The sequence below is a fragment of the Ochlerotatus camptorhynchus genome, unplaced genomic scaffold, assembly GCF_037179485.1.
Source record: "Ochlerotatus camptorhynchus isolate MF236.1 unplaced genomic scaffold, CSIRO-AGI_Acam_v1.1 ptg000077l, whole genome shotgun sequence".
Lineage (NCBI taxonomy): Eukaryota > Metazoa > Arthropoda > Insecta > Diptera > Culicidae > Ochlerotatus > Ochlerotatus camptorhynchus.
In genome coordinates, this window is record NW_027040567.1 from 6526188 (window position 1) to 6544374 (window position 18187).

Below are 18187 nucleotides of genomic sequence, written 5' to 3' on the forward strand. Positions count from 1 at the left end.
GACTCGGCACATGTGGGGTAGCAGTAACAAACAAATAATGCATGGAAGCATGCAAATCATCAGACTTTTCATGTTTCGTTCAAGAAAGTTTTTGAGAATCGCTGGACATCAATAAAATTTCCTCGTTCCTATTATCGTTACTAGGCATGAGAGACTTTTTGTTATAGTTTCAATTTGACAGAACGATGTCCGAACGGGGCCTCCCTTAGCTCAGTCGGTAAAGGCGCAGCTACAAAGCAAGACCATGCTGGAGGTGGCTGGGTTCGATTCCCGGTCCGGTCTAGGAATTTTTCGGGTTGGAAAATTTCTCGACTTCCCTGGGCATAGAAGTATGATTGGACTTGCCACACAATAATACCAATGCAAAAATGGTACAGGCATCGAAAGCTCTCAATTAATAACTGTGGAAGTGCATCTAGAACACTAAGTTGAGAGCACGCAATAAGCTAATATGCGATATGCAATAATCTTGAAATGCGAAGAAGAAGAAGAAGATGTCCGAATTAAGCTAGTTATAACAGTGAAATGATAGAAAAAGATTCACTTTTTGAAAGGCATTTTCTTTTAAGTTTTATGTGCTTAAGTGTTCTAAAATCCACCTCTAATCCATGACTAAAATTAACAAAAAATTGCATCAGTCTAATGGTCATAATACTTTATCAAAAATTGTATGACTGGATCATGTGATTATGATCTACTACAAAAATAAACGCATGAAGTTTTCGATTATATTGCATTATCATGTGTTGAACGAAATCACTTAATGATTGATATTGATATTGATCCAAACCAATACAGAACAGCTAACCTGAGAATGCCAGCGAACCATTAATGACGCCATCTATCACAATAAAACACCATATGAATAATCGTTCCTCACTGCAAATGATGTTGACATAGGAAATTCCATCGGACAACCAGGTCTTTTATCGACATATCGGCATAGATTTTCACTGTAGGTACAAGTATCAATTTGACACAGTGCAAAACCCCATTCTCAGGGGAACGTACCGTTGTGTAATATTTCTGGAATCAGACAAAATCAATAAACGCTGGTGCTAGAAGTGCAATCCACAATTGCGAGGCTTATTGAATTCAGTCCCGCAAACGTTGCTAGAAAACCACTTCACACTCCGGCTTTATCCACCATATAAATGAGCCATTCCACGATCCAAGCACGAAACATCGAACAGCTCAAATTGCCACCACTTAGCCAAGTAACTAGTGCTTAGTTTCACATGGAGCGTGATCCACTTAAATCACTCGGATTCAAATTGCAGAACAGTACCTTGAACGTAGTAGAAAGAAAATGTCGTGAGGTACGCCTACATGATAGCTTCCTCCGGACAACGTTCTGACCCGAGACAAGCGACGAATGTGATGCGACAAATGGAACACAATTTGACGACCCCCCGGCAGAGGGGACAAAACCTTCCGTTACTTGATAAGCCGTCAGTGTCCCGTGTACGTATGAAAATACTCGAGCTGCACACGCAACCAGAAGCGTTTGCTGGGAAGAAGGTAATGTCGCGCTTCTTTTCGCAGATATTCAGATGGCAACCCCTAATTTGCATCATACACACTGGCTGGTTGTTTCCAAAGGGAACAAAAACCTATTCTAATTCAATCTCTCACGTCTCGCATCAATTCGCCAGAAGTGGGAGTTATCAAATCGGGCCGGTGCGCTACGCGGTGGAACAAACAGCGTCTGTTTAGTTGCAAAGCTATTCCTGGCCGTTTGATTCCACATTGACATGTTTGTTGCCCGGGTACCTTAGAATGTGGTGCGGGAACGCGTAGACAAAGAATCCGGTTAAGTTGATTTATAGGACTGTTGGCGAAATGGATGAGATTTTGATTGAATTATCTGTCGCTACTTTTGTGTTCGCCACACTTGGGATGCAAATTTGGCCAGCAGGAGGTGGTTAGGGGAACCTGCGCAAGATGATTACTGTGAAGTCTGCATTCTGATTCGATGGTTCGAGAGCTTTCATGACTTGTTTATTATAGTGATGCTGCAGTAAATGATGAAACATAAAAAAGGAGACCCAGATCGTGACATATTTCTACAAGTTCAAATCTTTTATGTAGACAAAACACCATCTTCCATGACAAACCACGATGTTTCCTTAGGTATGTCTTGGCCAAGGGCCCAACAAGTTTCGAATGTTTGTTTTGTTCTATCCTATAGCCTGTATGTGTGTATAGCTGAAAAGTAATGACGTTTTTACGTGCTACGGGATAGGACACGGAATGCTAAAGAAATTACTTTTCCTTGACCCAGTACGCAGTTCAAAAGAAATCGGTAAAGGAAAGATCGATAACATTAGTATCGTGATGAAGGTGGCGCATTCTGAATGCAATTTCACTTTCCTTGCGGAATAATGGTCTGATCAATAATTCCGTTAGGTAATTTTAGCGTTAGGTGTAAAAGTAATGTTTTGGATGCATTTTATCAACATAAAAACTGATAATTGTTGATTTTTAAATTAGACGACACCCCCCTATGATCTCAAAATTTAGCAAAAGACACCTCCCTATAGCTGACAAATTTACTTTAGGGAATATTCCTCAAAAATTACTTAGGGTAAACGCTCCAATAGTTGCGGTACGTTAGAAGCGTTAGGTTCCTATAGTTGTGTATTGAGTCTCCATGCACAACTATAGGAACCTAACGCTTCTAACGTACCGCAACTATAGGAGCGTTTCCCCTATCCGTTTTCTTTTTAGCAGCATACCAAGCTTATGATGGTGATTCATTCAGCAAGGAAAGCGAAATTTCATTCGGAATGTGCCATCATCATGTCGATCACGGTACTAATGTACTCGATCTTTGCTTTACCGATTTTTTGTTAACTGTGTACTAGGTCAAGATATGCAAAAGGAAATAATGTATTTAACATTCCGAGTCCTATTCCATAACAAATAAAACCGTCATTACTTTTCCACCAGACTTATAACGATAAAATGGAAAATTTTGCATGCATAAATTTTCGTATTGTAATCTCGAAAAGAAAGAGATAAGAGTTAATGATGACCATTTATTGCTAATCTTCGGCAGGAACGCTGATTACAATGTGTAGAATTCTCCCGAGTCTACTAGGTACATAACCTCGACTCTTATATTTTTTTCTTTTCATACATATCCCTCTGCATTCGCTGGCCAACGTTCATTAAAAATAAAGTAAACTTGTTTATTCACATGGCCTATTGTAATGTCATCCTAAAACAACACAATACTTTTCCTCCAATAGCTGCGATCACGACAGCTTGTAGCAATTTTCTCATCATCACCCGGTCCCCGTCCGAGCTTGGATCAGTACCACTCCGTACTTCACGTGTAGAACATCTTCGACGAAAGTTCTCTTCGTCTCTCTTTCGCCGAGAACCACTTCTACCGTGTCCCTAACTCAACTGCCACAACTCTTTCGGTCGCGTGCAAAGAAAACACACCATAATTGACTAACCGATGAAATCGTAGCCCAAAAATGGTACGCTATTATTTCGCATATTATTATCCATTCGATTTGCTCTTCCCATTTTTTGTTCATCGTTCGATCTTTTGCAACCTGCTGCCCATTTTGATTATTTGGCATGTTCTACATCCGCCTTTTCATGTGTTTCTTTTGTACAATCTTCTTTTCAGACCCCTTCAGCAGTGGTCATTACGTCATCGAGGAGCAGTCCCAACGGTTTCTGAACTCTGTTCCAAGTTTTCAGTTCAGAGGATCGCATCAGTTCGGAATGTCGCAGCAGCACATGTGCTTCGGAGCTAGTGGTGGCTGCTATTATAATTATAACAGTATGCTGATCGGACCAATTGGTCAAAATATTGGTTTCGATTGTTCGTGATGTTCAAGGTGTAGAGAGTGACAACCAGTATCGACATGTATCGAATTTGCAATTGTGATACAATAGTGCTAGAAATATTTACATCTCCATAAAGAAGAAAGCTTATCAAAAGTGGTTTCAATCAAATACATTGTGTGGAGTGAGATCAGGTCAATTCCTTAGTTGTTTAGGTGAAAATTTTGTAAAATAAAATGGCAAAGGTAGCAGCAGGAGATGCTTTGGCCCCGGTTGAAGGTTTTGGGGAAGCATCAGGAAGTCGGCGATCCAGTGGTGAGAGGTTACGGGCCGAGAAGAATGATAGTGATGATGGTGAAATAAAGCTGAAAAAGGAGCTCGGGTTGATGGATGGTGTTGCCATCATAGTGGGTGTAATCGTGGGAGCAGGCATTTTCGTATCCCCCAAAGGTGTACTGCTCTATTCCGGATCCATCGGACAGGCCATCATCGTATGGATTCTATCCGGGGTGCTCAGTATGGTGGGGGCGCTGTGCTACGCAGAATTGGGTAAGTTACCAATCGAAAATAAACCATGTTGTCACTGTACGAGAAACTCAAGCTCGAGTAAACAAGCAGATAATAGAGAGTATTCCGTAAATTGCTAAATCTGAACTGAGACAGTTCTGAAGTACCGTATCAACCGCACCGTTGGCAGTAGCGATAAGGGCTAATTGAGTCTGTGTCAGTTTCCGACAATTGGCGGGGAAGCAACATATTTCCAAACATCTGAGAAGGTGCTATCTTGTGTCAAATGAACCGAAAAAAATGTAACTGAAGCACAAATTGTGAAATGAAAACAAAGCAGGACATCCTTATCGGTTGATGATGACATGTTTTTGATGGAATGCTTTTAAATTGATTTTTCTCATTTCTCGAAATAACATTTGTTTTTATTCTTTAGAAAGCAATGCAAGGCTTCTTGATTTAAGTGAATCATTCATATTGGTTCCTAATCATTCTTTCAAAATATCTATAAGCTCTTTAAGTTTTTGCCATGTTACTCGGCTCCGTTGAGTTGTTTTAAGACGTTTTAGATATCTTTCGATATCATGTAACATAAAAATAACGAGTCAATATATATATAAATCTTACGCAAAACGAGCACAAATGCTTTCAATGATCTCAACCATTGAATGAAATTAAATAGATCGTTTTCGTTTTGCTAGTTATGAAGATTTGTGAATACTATTTTATCAAAAAAAGAGCATGCCTTGTATTAAATGGAGGAGAGTTGCCTTCAAAATTAATTTTTTGACGTTGGACTACGTCTGTGATTTCTATATGGGGGTACACTTTGTAAAAACTGAAAATGGAACATGTAACGAAATTATGAAAGATTCTGCACGTTAATAACTCAGCTGCCCCTGGACCAATTTAAGTAATTTTATCACCAATCGATCAGAAATATTTCTACGCAACTGTTAAAACTAATATCTTATCATTTTTCAAATGTCACTATTTAAAATTGCACGAATGTACAACTGTTGCTATGATAATTAAAATTATCACCGATTACCTGTAAAAAGCGATTTCCTAAACACAGATTTTAAAGTTGAATTCCATTCGGTCTCACCAAACGGTGTTTATTAAATTACCGCGTGGTGAGTGGTGGTGTTCTCCAGTACATAAGGAAAGGATCCCCACAAGCAGCTAGCTATCAAGGCTGCCCTCAACCGCTGATCGGATTCAGTTCCAATCACCGTGTGTGGTGGTGTCCGGTAGTCGGCATCAGCAGCAGCAGTGCTTTTGGCTCGTGGCGTTTGTTGATCTCCAGTACACAACGAAAAGCTGCCTTCAAGCAGCGAGCTGCAGCCTACATGAAGGAAGAAGAAGACACACCACTATTGATCAGAATCAGTAGCTCATCGTGAGTCGCTGTGGGCCATCTATGCCAAGCGCGTTATACTAAAGAGTATAAACAGAAAGAACCCCGCTCAAATTCCTATTCCTAGACAAAACACAATTGGGGTGCAGTTAACAAATAACATTTATTACATTCAAAGTGTTTTTATGTTACTTCATACGCGAAGTTAACGATTTTCAGAGTTGGTTGGAAATGCTAACATGAAGCTTTAGTGTGATGATTTATTAGCTAGAGAATGATCTTTTTTAGAAGAGGGTAGGTGGATAGTTCCGTTAGAGTACGGCAGTATGAAAATTGAAAGAAGTTGAAAATGAGCGAAGGGCCATTAATGCGACAGTTTTTAAAGATAGACGCACATCTTTTGCCTAACCCGTACGATGTACGCGGAGATTTGAAGTATGTCTCCAAGTCTACAGGCAATAAATGTGCGTCCCTCTTTTGCTCATAAACTGACTGCGGCTGTGGAATAGTTCTAGCGACGTTTTCATCACTACCTAAAGCCCCACGTTGCGAGAGCATTTCCAGTCGATGGTGTGTTATACATTTATTATAAAAACAACCAAACACAAACAAGAATATTCATCGCTTAAAGCACGCCATGGACCCTATTTTCCAACTTTCCTTTCGCAAATATAAACAATAATTAACAACGCCATTGACATCAACATTGATTCCGGCATCACTGCCAGTCAGATTGATGCAATCCCTCTGTCCTTTTTATTCCACGATTGCTACTGTCAAATCGACCAATCAGCAACTGGCTCGGATTTTGCAGCAAATTGGCTCAAAATCGCTACCCGATTGTCAAGTACCGTCTCAGGCATGTCCTCCTTTAGTTGCACATTCTGATACCCAGGGACTATGGGTATTCTTTATAGCATCGCTTGGCCCATGTTCAACCTCTCAGCAATCTGATGGATATATCGCAAACATTTCCAACATTGAAAGGGAGTCTCTTGTATTTTAACAACAAAATATGTCATTCGACAGCGATTTCTTGATGGCCGTCCCTCGTGGGCAGGCTTGCTTCCACTCACTTGCTATAAAAAAAAGTTTTTTTCGGAATTATCAAATCGTTAGATGTTATTATTGAGGTTTGAAAAGTATGTGTTTAGCACATAAAACCTTTCAATTTTGCTTTCAGAGTGTCACAATCAGCGATTTTATGATTCGTCAGCGTTCACTCAGAGTGAGCGCTCGCGAGTCGTAAAATCGCTGATTGTGACTACAATCTGAAAGCGAATTTGAATTTGTATTATGATTATGTGTCAAATACTTGCTTTTCAACCTCTTCTTGTGTCTAACAAGTACAAACTATCATTATACCATCTAATCATTTCAAAATTCCGAAAATCATTTTGCCATAGCAATTGAGTGGAAGCAGCCTGCTCGTGGGCAGGCTGGACAGATTTTTTTTTTACTATCGGTACCTTCTCAAAACTTTTATCGGTAGGTCGTCTTAAGAAGACTTCCCGAAACAAATGTTGAGCGGGGAAAGGATGAAAACAAATCACACGCAATTTTGGACCTTCGAACTGAGCCAACAGTCATTGGATAACATTGGATAGTCTAATCTAGAGTCGGTGTATAATGAGCCACGCCAAGAGTGAAGCCAAGTCTTCTTATTGGACTGTCAAGCCGGCAACCTATCGTGCAAAGTAAACAAACATTACGATGATATGAAAGGTTCACGAAAGGTAAACGCCTTTTTATAGAAACCAAACGATCGATTCAAGCTCTGGAACGTCAAAAAGAGTGTTGTGAGCAGAAATGTCTGCCGTGAGACATAGGAAGCGGAAATTTTTTTCACTTTCACGTTGCTCCTAAACTTGATCTACATTTGAAAAATTTAATTCTGTATCGTTTTTGCAAGGATCCTGCTGGTCTTCTGGAATAAATTTGTTGAGAAAAATGAAAAATTGGAATAGTGCCTTAGTGGTTATGCCAAGTAAAATTTATGGTTTTAAAAGGGTTTTGTAGACCATGATTTAGACTGGTAGAATGCTATAAAACCTCGATAAAACTTGCAATGTTGCTTGGGTGTGATTTCTTGTGTGTTAATAGTGCAAATCAGTTCAGATCTGTGGAAAATCATACAATAAGACAATTACCGATGGAAATTGGCAAGATGCTCAACGAAAAATACTTTAATTTGCGTTGTGAAGAATCCATATTTTGATGTCAACAGTCGCTATTTTTTTTTTCTCGGTAGAAGTCATTTGAAGTTGATGTACACTAATAAAAATTCAATGCTTTATGTGCCCCACACATGAATTTTTGCAAAGTGATAAACAAATGATATATATGTGTCGGACACATAGTTCTTATGTGTACACATAAAATTCATGTGTAACCACACATATTATTCATTTGACTCATAAATTTCATGTGTACTTCTGAGCTTGCTTCTGAGTGGATTCTATTTATGGGTGGATACATGAAAATCATGTGGAATTTTACATGGAAATTCGCCAATAAAAATGTGTCGAATTTTATGAGTGTAGAAGTCCTCTGTTGCCAAGTGAAAAGAATGGAAATCTTCCGAAAACCGTGATGCGAGTTCAACTGTTTTCCGAGGGGGGCGACACATCTAAATCTCAAGTTTAGATGCTCAACAAATCTCACACTAGCGAATCAATGTTCGAAAAATCTTCTTTCATTTGTCGCATCTACTTGCAACGCTCATCATCTTTTTGCAGAAAATCTTCAGAATCGTCATCATTCTTCTTTCTATCTATTCAGCGTGCACGCAGCTGCCACAGCAAAACACAATCTTTTTTTTTGCATCGTAGGTAGAGTCGCCCCCCTCGTGTTTTTCTCTTGCCATGACTCATTATACACCGACTCTAGTCTAATCAAAACAAGTAAGTATGAGTAGGACGAACGGAATACGAAACCAAAACAGGAAGAAACAGAAACTAGCATCTCCGCTAGGAGACAGACAGAAAAAAGAAAACAAAACATAGGGAGGAGAAATGGATGTAATGTCGGCCTAAATGCCCCTAATTTGGACCCATACATAAATTCAACAATCGACTCAATTATCAATAGCGACCAAAAATATCCATTAAAGACTGGAACGCGCAAAAATTGATCGACAAAAAAATCGTTTCTTTCAGTCAAAATTCATATCACAAAAATCTTCTTATTTTTCTTTTGGTAGTTCAATTCATATATTTAAAGGAAAAAATGTTCGTTTATTCTTTTGGTTTGCCAAATCCGAACTGCCCTGCCTTCCGCTTAACCCCTTCCATTAGATTTTGCAAAGTGGTCTCATAGACCTTATTCGCCGCCGAACGACAGTTAGATTTAAACTGCTGCTCGTTTTCCATGGATTTATTAGTTTTTTTGAGATTCCATTTGACCAAGGCCCAATACCGTTCGATAGGGCGGAGTTATACGCTGTTGGTCTTTGGGTACCACAACCACGTTGTTCGCATCGTACCACTTGAATGCCTTTTTTCCCATAGTGGCAGCTCGCCAAGTCCGGCCAGACCAGCACAGGTTTATTATGTTACTTTATGAATGGTAGTAGCCGCTCTCCCAGGCACTCCTGGACGTAGATATCTTGATTGATGGTTCCCGTAGTAATGAAAATGCCGCTTTTTAGACCACACGTGCATATGGCTTGAAAGACAAGATATTTATCGGGAACTTCGATAGTTTGATGGTTTTTAAAATTTCAGCCACCTTCCCTTTTCCTGATGTGGCATAAAACTCCTATCCCGGAAGCTGCTTGAAATCCGCCTTCACAAATCCACCCATGACGACACAGTCGAACTTTGTGAGCAGATTCGTATACAGCTTACCCGATTCGAAGGGCATATCAATACATAAAATATGTATTAATGATCCAAATATATAAGTTTATTCACTATTTTCTGTTTCTAAAGTGAAGATCATTAGAGGCATCTGTGTATAAATAGTAAGAAATGATAAAATTTTCGAATGATTGTGGAAACAAAAAAAAAAGATTGTTTAAATCATAAACGGCTTATATCGCGAATTTCTTTAGTAATAATCTGAGTCTCGTATTCAAAAAAAGTTTTGCCTATCGTGAAAACATTTAACATTTTCATAAAGTCTTCCAAACCTCCTTGGGTAAGCTTGGGCCTTATGTAAAAATTCAGTGCAATAAACATTATGTATTTGACACGAATGTTGTCATGAAATTTTGCCCATTGATCGTAACTCGAAGGCTCCTGAAAAAAAGATAGGATGTTCTCAGTCTTGTCTACCTTGAATTAATAAGATAATAAATACCGATCTAGAACATCGTTCATCGTATCCTTCAAAGAATTCTGCTTGTATAAAATCTTCCGATTTTTCTGATTCGTCATCAGAAAACTTTACCGACCGCGATCCGAAATAGATTGGCAGCCTACTGCTTCTGAACCAGATGATGAATGAAATTCCATCACCAAAGGAATTCAAAAAAAAAGTGAAAAATAAATGACAACCATTACCAGAAATACAGCGGCGCCGGTGGTGTAGTGGTAAGCGTGATTACCTCTAACCCCAGCAGGCCTGGGTTCAATCCCAGTCGGCGCCGCCGGGATGTTCTGAGGCATAACATCTCTGATCACGCCTTCCTTCGGAAGGGAAGTAAAGCCGTTGGTCCATGAGTGATGGGTCGATAGGTAGGGTTCAGGTGTAGGGCTGCCTCTCTGACGTCGTTAGCATTGGTGCTAAGCACGGAAAACAAGATCGACGGAAAAACAAATCAAGAAAAAAAAAATTGCCAGAAATATGGCATATTTTATATCTAATTTACAACAACGGTTGTTATATATGTATATTTTTGAATGCGATAGATTAGGGGCTGTTCATTAACTACGTAGACCGTTTTTTAATTCTTGACCCCCCCCCCTGCGTAGACAATTGTCCATAGAAAAAAAATTAAATTTGAAAGGGCCGTGGATGATTGCCAACCCCCCCTAAACTGTCTTCGTAGTTTATGAACAGCCCCTTACATCTAATTTTGAAATAATTTTGATTTAACCATATCAAGATCTGTTATAATGTTGTTACCACTAGACGAATTTTGTTATGATTTTTGTTATTTTAACAACTAACCAGCCAATGTTTAAAACACGTTCTGTGACATTTTTCTCTTAAATAAATAACTCCAGTTATTATAATTTTGTTATGCCTTTCTGATCCGGTTTCGGGACCGCTACTTTGCCGACGTGTTTTGTTTGTAATCTCGGTTCGCCACCTTCACCTTCTTAAACGTCGACAACCCGACTCGTTTCTTGGCCCGCTGCACAGTAATATGGGAGACATTGAGCTTGCCGCTTGGTTCCGCTTATATTTCACCGCCTCATTCTTCGTCGTCGCTGCCACGTCCGGATTACGATTTCCCCCGCTTCCAGGCTTCCTGGCGGTCGACAGACGCTCTCCCGAACACTTTTAAAACGTTTGGCACGTTCGATTTGGCCACATTCAGCAATTTTGCCAACTTGGCATGTGAGAACGTCGGATTCTCTTGCTGCGCGAGTAAAATTTTGACACGCTGCTGCTCTTGCTTGGACGTCATTTTGAAAACTGGAGAGCAAACGATGCAAACTCATCATAGCAACCATTCCATAATCGAATCGGACGATAGCGCAACGATTCACTTAAAAAATGTGTACACACTATTTCAAAACTACCAAAATTCGGGTAGAATCCGCCCATATCGGTCAAAAACGAACCTGCCCAAAAATGGGTAAACATGCATTTACCCAAATCTGGGTAAACGTACCTGCGACAGAAACTGGGTAACGGTTACTAAGATGTTGACATTTGATAACAGGGTTAACTTTACCCATTTTAATAGAAATTAGTTGATATGACCGCTGCAGTAGCTCTATCAAACATAATCTCACCCGACTCCTCTAGCCTGTTATTGATTGTTGAGGTCGTATTGTCGGAAAAATATATTACTATGGAATACGACATTGAAATACCCACAAAATGATACTGTTACAAATGCTAACCATTAATTGAGATTTGAATTTAAATGAATTCTATAAATTAGGAACAACAACAAACATTTGGCATCGAAAAAAGTGTCACAGAATATCTCGATAACCTAGAGTAAGGAGAATGTTCAATGTCCAGAAACTAACAATATACTTACTAGCTATAGCTGCATTTGACATGAAAACAGTTCTATATCTGTATTTTATTTAGCATCAGATTTAGATTAAATCATTCACTGGCAGCGCAACAATCTCCCTTTTATACCTGCGCCATTTTTACTTTGGAAAAATTTCGATTAATCTATTAACCCATAATCTAGGTAGATTCTACTCATCAGAACAAAACTAGTTTACCCTGATTTTGACAACTGGATACAAAAATAGGTGCCATCCACCCAGTCACTGGGTAGATTCAGAATAGCGTGTGCATCGGTAGGGTAATATTTAGTAGCATATACTCTGAAAACTCATTAGTAGATTACTTGTGCTATTATTATCGTATTGTATAAATATGTAGTTTAATTTTAAAATATTCTGGAACCGGAGAAATTGCCAAGAATCTGGAACGTTCAAATAGTCAGAACAAACATCTAAGTGTTTAAAATCTTTAAAATATAACTGTGTAAGGAAGCTCGTCAACATGCATTTAAGCCAGTGTTCACTCGGCTGTCGACATAAGCAGGCCACTCTCGATGTGTGTTACGCGATCGTCTGATTACTCGGCAGCAACAATTGTGCAGTCCTCCTCATTGTTCTTCATCAGCAGTTCTTTCAGTCGATGCGTCGTCGACTTTGGAAAACCGTTTCGTGATGAATGTGTGAGTGCTGGCCACGTTTTGCGTCCATTACTGCAATGGAAGCGCTCTGACCCCCGTTGGCGTACAATGAAACCACTGGAAGCGGCTCCCGTTCTGGTGGAGGAGGCTTATTGGATAGCGGAAGATAAAATGTTTATTGTGTTGTACCTTTTGACTATAGCTTTAAAATGTATTGTATAGTGAACAAGAATCCTCGGCTTTGTAAAGTTAATTCGATTGAGCCTTATCAAATAAATTAATAAACAAAAAAACTGTATGTAAGTCTAGATTTGTGACCATTTGGCCTAATTGCAGGACACCATCAAGGCGATAGTGCCACATCCAGAAATGACCATATTGTATATTGGCTTAACATTATAAATCTTTGAGGACAATCACAGGTTACTAAGCTTGATCAAGACAAACATACCAGAACGCCCACTGCTATCAGAGTTAATTTCTGTGCTACAATGGGTGGTAGACCACTTTAAAAAATATAAAACATTGACTTAATATTATAAATTAACTATTCAGAACTTCCATAAAGATACGGTCAAAATTTGGTCAATATCAACTTGACGTATTTCTTTCAATTTTGCATTTAAAAAACCTGAACACCCCTCATTTTGAAGGTGTGTGTGTGTAGAATGTTGCTCCTATTTTGATTTTGGAATTCACTCTTCAGTTGTCAAAATGCCGTCCAAGCAAGAAGAGCAGCGTATCAAAATTTTGCTCGCGCATCGCGAAAATCCGAGCTACTCGCACGCAAAGTTGGCAAAATCGCTAAAAGTTGCCAAATCAACCGTTACAAATGTAATTAAAGTGTTTGGGGAACGTTTGTCGACAGCCAGGAAGTCTGGATCGGGGGGAAATCGAAAACCGGAAGCCGCTGAGACGACAAAGAGAGTTGCCGGTAGTTTCAAGCGAAACCCTAACCTCTCTCTCCGAGATGCCGCAAATAAGCTGGGTGTATCGTCTACAACCGTGCATCGAGCCAAAAAACGAGCCGGACTATCGACTTACAAGAAGGTAGTGACTCCAAATCGCGATGATAAACAAAATACGACGGCCAAAGCGCGATCCCGGAGGCTGTACACGACGATGCTGACGAAGTTTGACTGCGTGGTAATGGACGACGAAACCTACGTCAAAGCCGACTACAAGCAGCTTCCGGGACAGGAGTTTTATACGGCAAAAGGAAGGGGAAAGGTAGCAGATGTTTTCAAGCACATGAAACTGTCAAAGTTCGCAAAGAAATATCTGGTTTGGCAAGCCATCTGTACCTGTGGCTTGAAAAGCAGCATTTTCATAGCTTCCGGGACTGTCAACCAAGAAATTTACGTGAAAGAGTGTTTGAATAAACGTCTGCTGCCTTTCCTGAAGAAACACGGTTGTTCCGTACTGTTTTGGCCGGATTTGGCATCTTGCCATTACGGTAAAAAGGCCATGGAGTGGTACGCCGCCAACAACGTGCAGGTGGTTCCCAAGGACAAGAACCCTCCCAACACGCCAGAGCTCCGCCCAATTGAGAAATACTGGGCTATTGTCAAGCGGAACCTAAAGAAGACCAAAAAAACTGCTAAGGGCGAGCAGCAGTTCAAGGCAAACTGGCTTTCTGCGGCGAAGAAGGTGGACAAGGTGGCTGTACAAAATCTGATGGCAGGGGTCAAGCGTAAGGCCCGGCAATTCGGATTTGGAAAAGCGGAAGCCTAACTGAATATTTTTCCTGAATTTTATACTAATTGAACTTGAAGAAGAAATTTAATTTGATTTTTTAAATAAACGATTTCACCGATTTACACGCGTTTTCCCTTGACCAAATTTTGACCGTATCACCCTTTAAATCGATTTTTAAAACATTAATCGAATTCACATCAGTATATAAATCCAGATATTCCAATGAATTTAGTATTTCAGTATTATTCTTGAAATTATAGACGATAAAAAATTGCCTTATTCTATAAGTAGAAAATTCTATAACTCAATGGTCTTTTCAATATCAAGTTATGGAGAGTTGACAGTAGTTTGATATTGCTTCGAAAAGTTTAAATTAGTTAATTTAAACGAAATATATTTTGATTCGCATGAACAACTGCAAATTTTAAAGTGTGCAGCCGAAATCGAAACACTTTTGCCTTGGCACTTTTTTTTACATCAGAAGCATCTTATCTTCAACCGGCAACATCTAACCGGTTTCGTAAATAATTTGCGTGATTACATGTTGCATTCATAACCGGGCTCGAAAAAAAGATCATACCTTTCTTTCTCCGTCTTTCTCAACAGGTACCATGATACCCAAGTCCGGTGGTGATTATGCGTACATCGGCGAAGCATTCGGACCACTGCCAGCCTTCCTGTACCTATGGGTCGCACTGCTGATTCTGGTCCCGGCTGGCAATGCCATCACTGCCATCACGTTTGCCCAGTATCTGCTGCAGCCTCTGTGGCCCTCTTGTGAACCGCCGTACGAGTCGGTTCGGCTGTTGGCCGCTCTCATCACTTGTAGGTATCATTTATTGGGGTGCGATGGTCGCTAAAATTACTGCTCGTTTGAACTCACTCATATAAAATTCACACTTTTTTTTTTTGATCAGGTCTTCTTACTGCTATCAACTGCTACAATGTGAAATGGGTGACACGGGTAACGGAGACATTTACCGGGATGAAGGTCGGAGCCCTGCTGGTGATTGTGGCTGCCGGTGCATGGTATCTGTTCAATGGGAACACGGAGCTGCTGGAGAATCCATTCGAGAATTCCAAAGTGCAACCGGGATTCATTGCGTTAGCGTTCTATAATGGATTGTTTTCATACTCTGGGTGGAACTATTTGAATTTTGTCACGGAGGAACTGAAGGACCCCTACCGGTAAGGAAGGCATTCCGCGGTGTTCAAACAAGTGCTGTAAAGTTGATTATCTAATTTTAGAAATTTGCCTCGAGCCATCTGTATCAGTATGCCTGCAGTGATAATTATCTATGTTATCACAAATATTGCATATTTCGCCGTTCTTCCACCAGATGTAATGCTTTCATCTCAAGCTGTGGCGGTAAGTAAAAGTTTCCAATTAATGTCAGTTCTACACAATTTAATTTTACTGAATTTCAGGTAACATTTGCGGAAAAAATGCTCGGTTTCATGGCGTGGATTATGCCCCTGTTCGTGGCCTGTTCTACGTTCGGATCGCTCAACGGTGCTATCTTTGCGTCCTCTCGATTGTTCTTCGTGGGAGCCCGCAACGGACATCTTCCAGCAGCAATTTCGCTCATCAATATCCACTGCCTTACGCCGATCCCATCGTTGATCTTCCTGGTAAATGATGATCTATCGCCAGTGTTGCTTCGACTCGCTTCGCTATAACAATATTTTTTGGAATTATGAGATCATTAGATTTTATAATGATACTTATATTGTTCTTGTAAATTACAAGACGAGGTCGTAAAGCATGTGTTTTACAATATAACACTGTCAGTTTTGCATGAAGCAGTACTGAGGTTTGTCATTGTCACTAAAAGACTTCACGTGATCATTTTTGGTGACATCGTCACTGGAAGAAGTGATTCTCAAAAAAACGTTCGTCCAAATCCCATTCATCATTTCGTCAATGAAAAAGATTCACCTGGTAACAAAAGGTTTAATTTCGAGTATTCTTCGTCACATTGTTGTTATCCAGGCAGTTAAGGGCATACATGCTTGTTCATTTTAACGGCTCCATAGATTTTTTTTGCTCACGTCATTTAATTTCGTTACAAAATGAGTTAATAAGAAAAACTGAAAAATTGAAATGAAATCCTTGGAAGATGACTTTTAGCTCGAATGAGTGACCAAAGCTGTTTTGTCAATATTGCCGTGTATGGTCGAGATTCTGCAGCACTGTTAAGAAGGTTGCGATCTGCGATTTTATGATTTGTGAGCGCTCACTCTGAGCGAGGGGGCGTCACATCTAAATCACACATCTTATTTCTATCTACTCAGCATATGATAGAGTCGTCCCCCTTGGCTCTGAACGCGCACGAATCATAAAATCGCTTATTGTAACTCTCTGAAAGCGAAATTGACATGAATTATGAGTGAATCACATACTTTACTACCTCTTCTAGTAGCTTACAAGTACAAAATATCATTTTAACATCTTTTGAGTTCATAATTCCGAAAAACATTATTTATAGCGCAATCAGTGGTCACAACCCTGTACTATTGCACTTGAGTGGAATTTTGACATCATTTCTAGACCAACAATTTACATAGGCAGAACAACCAAACGTAAATAATGGCTTTAAAAGCAAATTTCTCGAGAATTAAAACACATTCAAACAGTCACGGCAGCATCAGATAGAGCAAACTTTCGTTATCGAATGGCATTGTTAGTTTGCGAGGGTGTGTTTTGATTCTCAAGAAATTCGCGTTTAAAGCCATTCGTTACGGTTGGTTGTTCCGCCTTTTTCAATTGTTGGTCTGGATTTCTTGATCGTATTTCATGATCCTGACGTTAAATAGAAAGCTATTGCTGCCAGATTTGTTGGTCAAATAGGTTAGGAACATCCTTTCAGATAGCAACAAGCTTCGGTTTGGTCAAGTTCATGAGATATTCTACGATCATTGGCAAATGTTTAAATTGGATGATATCCAACTTACAATTTACACAACTGAATGATTTTTCAAATCGAACTCATCAAATACCTTTTCAACCCATTGCAGTGCATCCTGACCTTGCTCCTTCTATTCATTCGGGACGTCTTTTCGATCATCAACTATGTGAGCTACGTCGAGATTCTGTTTATCTTTATTTCTGTTGCCGGATTGCTGAGGCTCCGTAAGAAGCAACCTGATGCCAAGCGACCAATTAAAGTAAGAACTTTTTGTGAATCATTTCAACCGACCTGGGAATCTAACTGAATGTCCCCCTTTTCAGGTGTCCTTAGTCATACCCTTCATCTTCCTTCTGACGGCCGGATTCCTGGTTATATTCTCCGTCTTCGAATCGCCAATCGAAGTCGCCATCGGCACCCTGATCATCGTCCTGGGTATTCCGGTGTACTACATAACCATCCACAAACCATTGGACTGGCTAGCCCAGACATCCCAGCGAATTAACACCGTTTGTGCAAAACTTTTCCTTTGCATGCAAAACACGGAGAAGGAAGACTAGACAACGCTTGCTGCAGGGAATCTCACTGTAAATAGACTGCTCGGTACGAGTTAAGGCTCGTGATAAAAAGGCCGCACGCTGTAACAATAGTTAACGAAATGCTGTTCCAATAGTGCCTTGAAGGTACTCTGCCACATATCGCATGTGTAGGATGTGAAAAAGGAGCACACCGTTTAGGGATTAAATTCTTGGCAATGTCAAATGAGGTTTTACGCCCAGCGTAGAATCTCACACTCTTTAGCATACAGATTTCCGACGGCTCAAATTGACATTCAAACATGTTATAATTTTAGTGTAATCAATTTTTCCATTACCTTTCAACGAGGCTGTACAATATGAAGAAGAATGGAAGTAATCCGAATTTTGCCCAATTAGATTGTACACAAATCCCCCGAAGAGCACAGTGGGTGGTGCCGTCTACGCACCGCCATTTCTCAGCTGATTTCCAATCGACTTGGGTAATTTTTTGTATGTGTTTAGAATCATCCAAAAAATAGTCACCTACCAAAAATAAACCTAATTGTTTGAAGGACAGCCGAGAACAAGGTGTGGGTGAACGGCAACA

At 39.9% G+C, this 18187-nt stretch overlaps 1 protein-coding gene across 1 annotated transcript; it reads left to right on the top strand.

Moving 5' to 3' along the window:
• The first annotated feature begins 3406 nt into the window (after positions 1-3406).
• Positions 3407-17652, top strand: mnd (minidiscs). The gene is made up of 8 exons (XM_065217548.1): positions 3407-3491; positions 3647-4356; positions 14760-14978; positions 15071-15341; positions 15402-15522; positions 15582-15785; positions 17172-17321; positions 17386-17652. Exons 2-8 carry the CDS (start codon positions 4044-4046, stop codon positions 17620-17622), a joined length of 1515 nt encoding a protein of 504 aa, XP_065073620.1. The 5' UTR covers positions 3407-3491; positions 3647-4043; the 3' UTR covers positions 17623-17652.
• The last annotated feature ends 535 nt before the right edge of the window (positions 17653-18187 follow it).

Excerpts from the sequence above, each read along its gene's own strand:
- mnd (XM_065217548.1), top strand. The coding sequence starts at position 4,044 with ATGGCAAAGGTAGCAGCAGGAGATGCTTTGGCCCCGGTTGAAGGTTTT. Across the intron at positions 4,357-14,759 it reads GCTGTGCTACGCAGAATTGG|GTACCATGATACCCAAGTCC; the intron begins GTAAGTTACCAA and ends CTTTCTCAACAG. Across the intron at positions 15,342-15,401 it reads GAACTGAAGGACCCCTACCG|AAATTTGCCTCGAGCCATCT; the intron begins GTAAGGAAGGCA and ends ATCTAATTTTAG.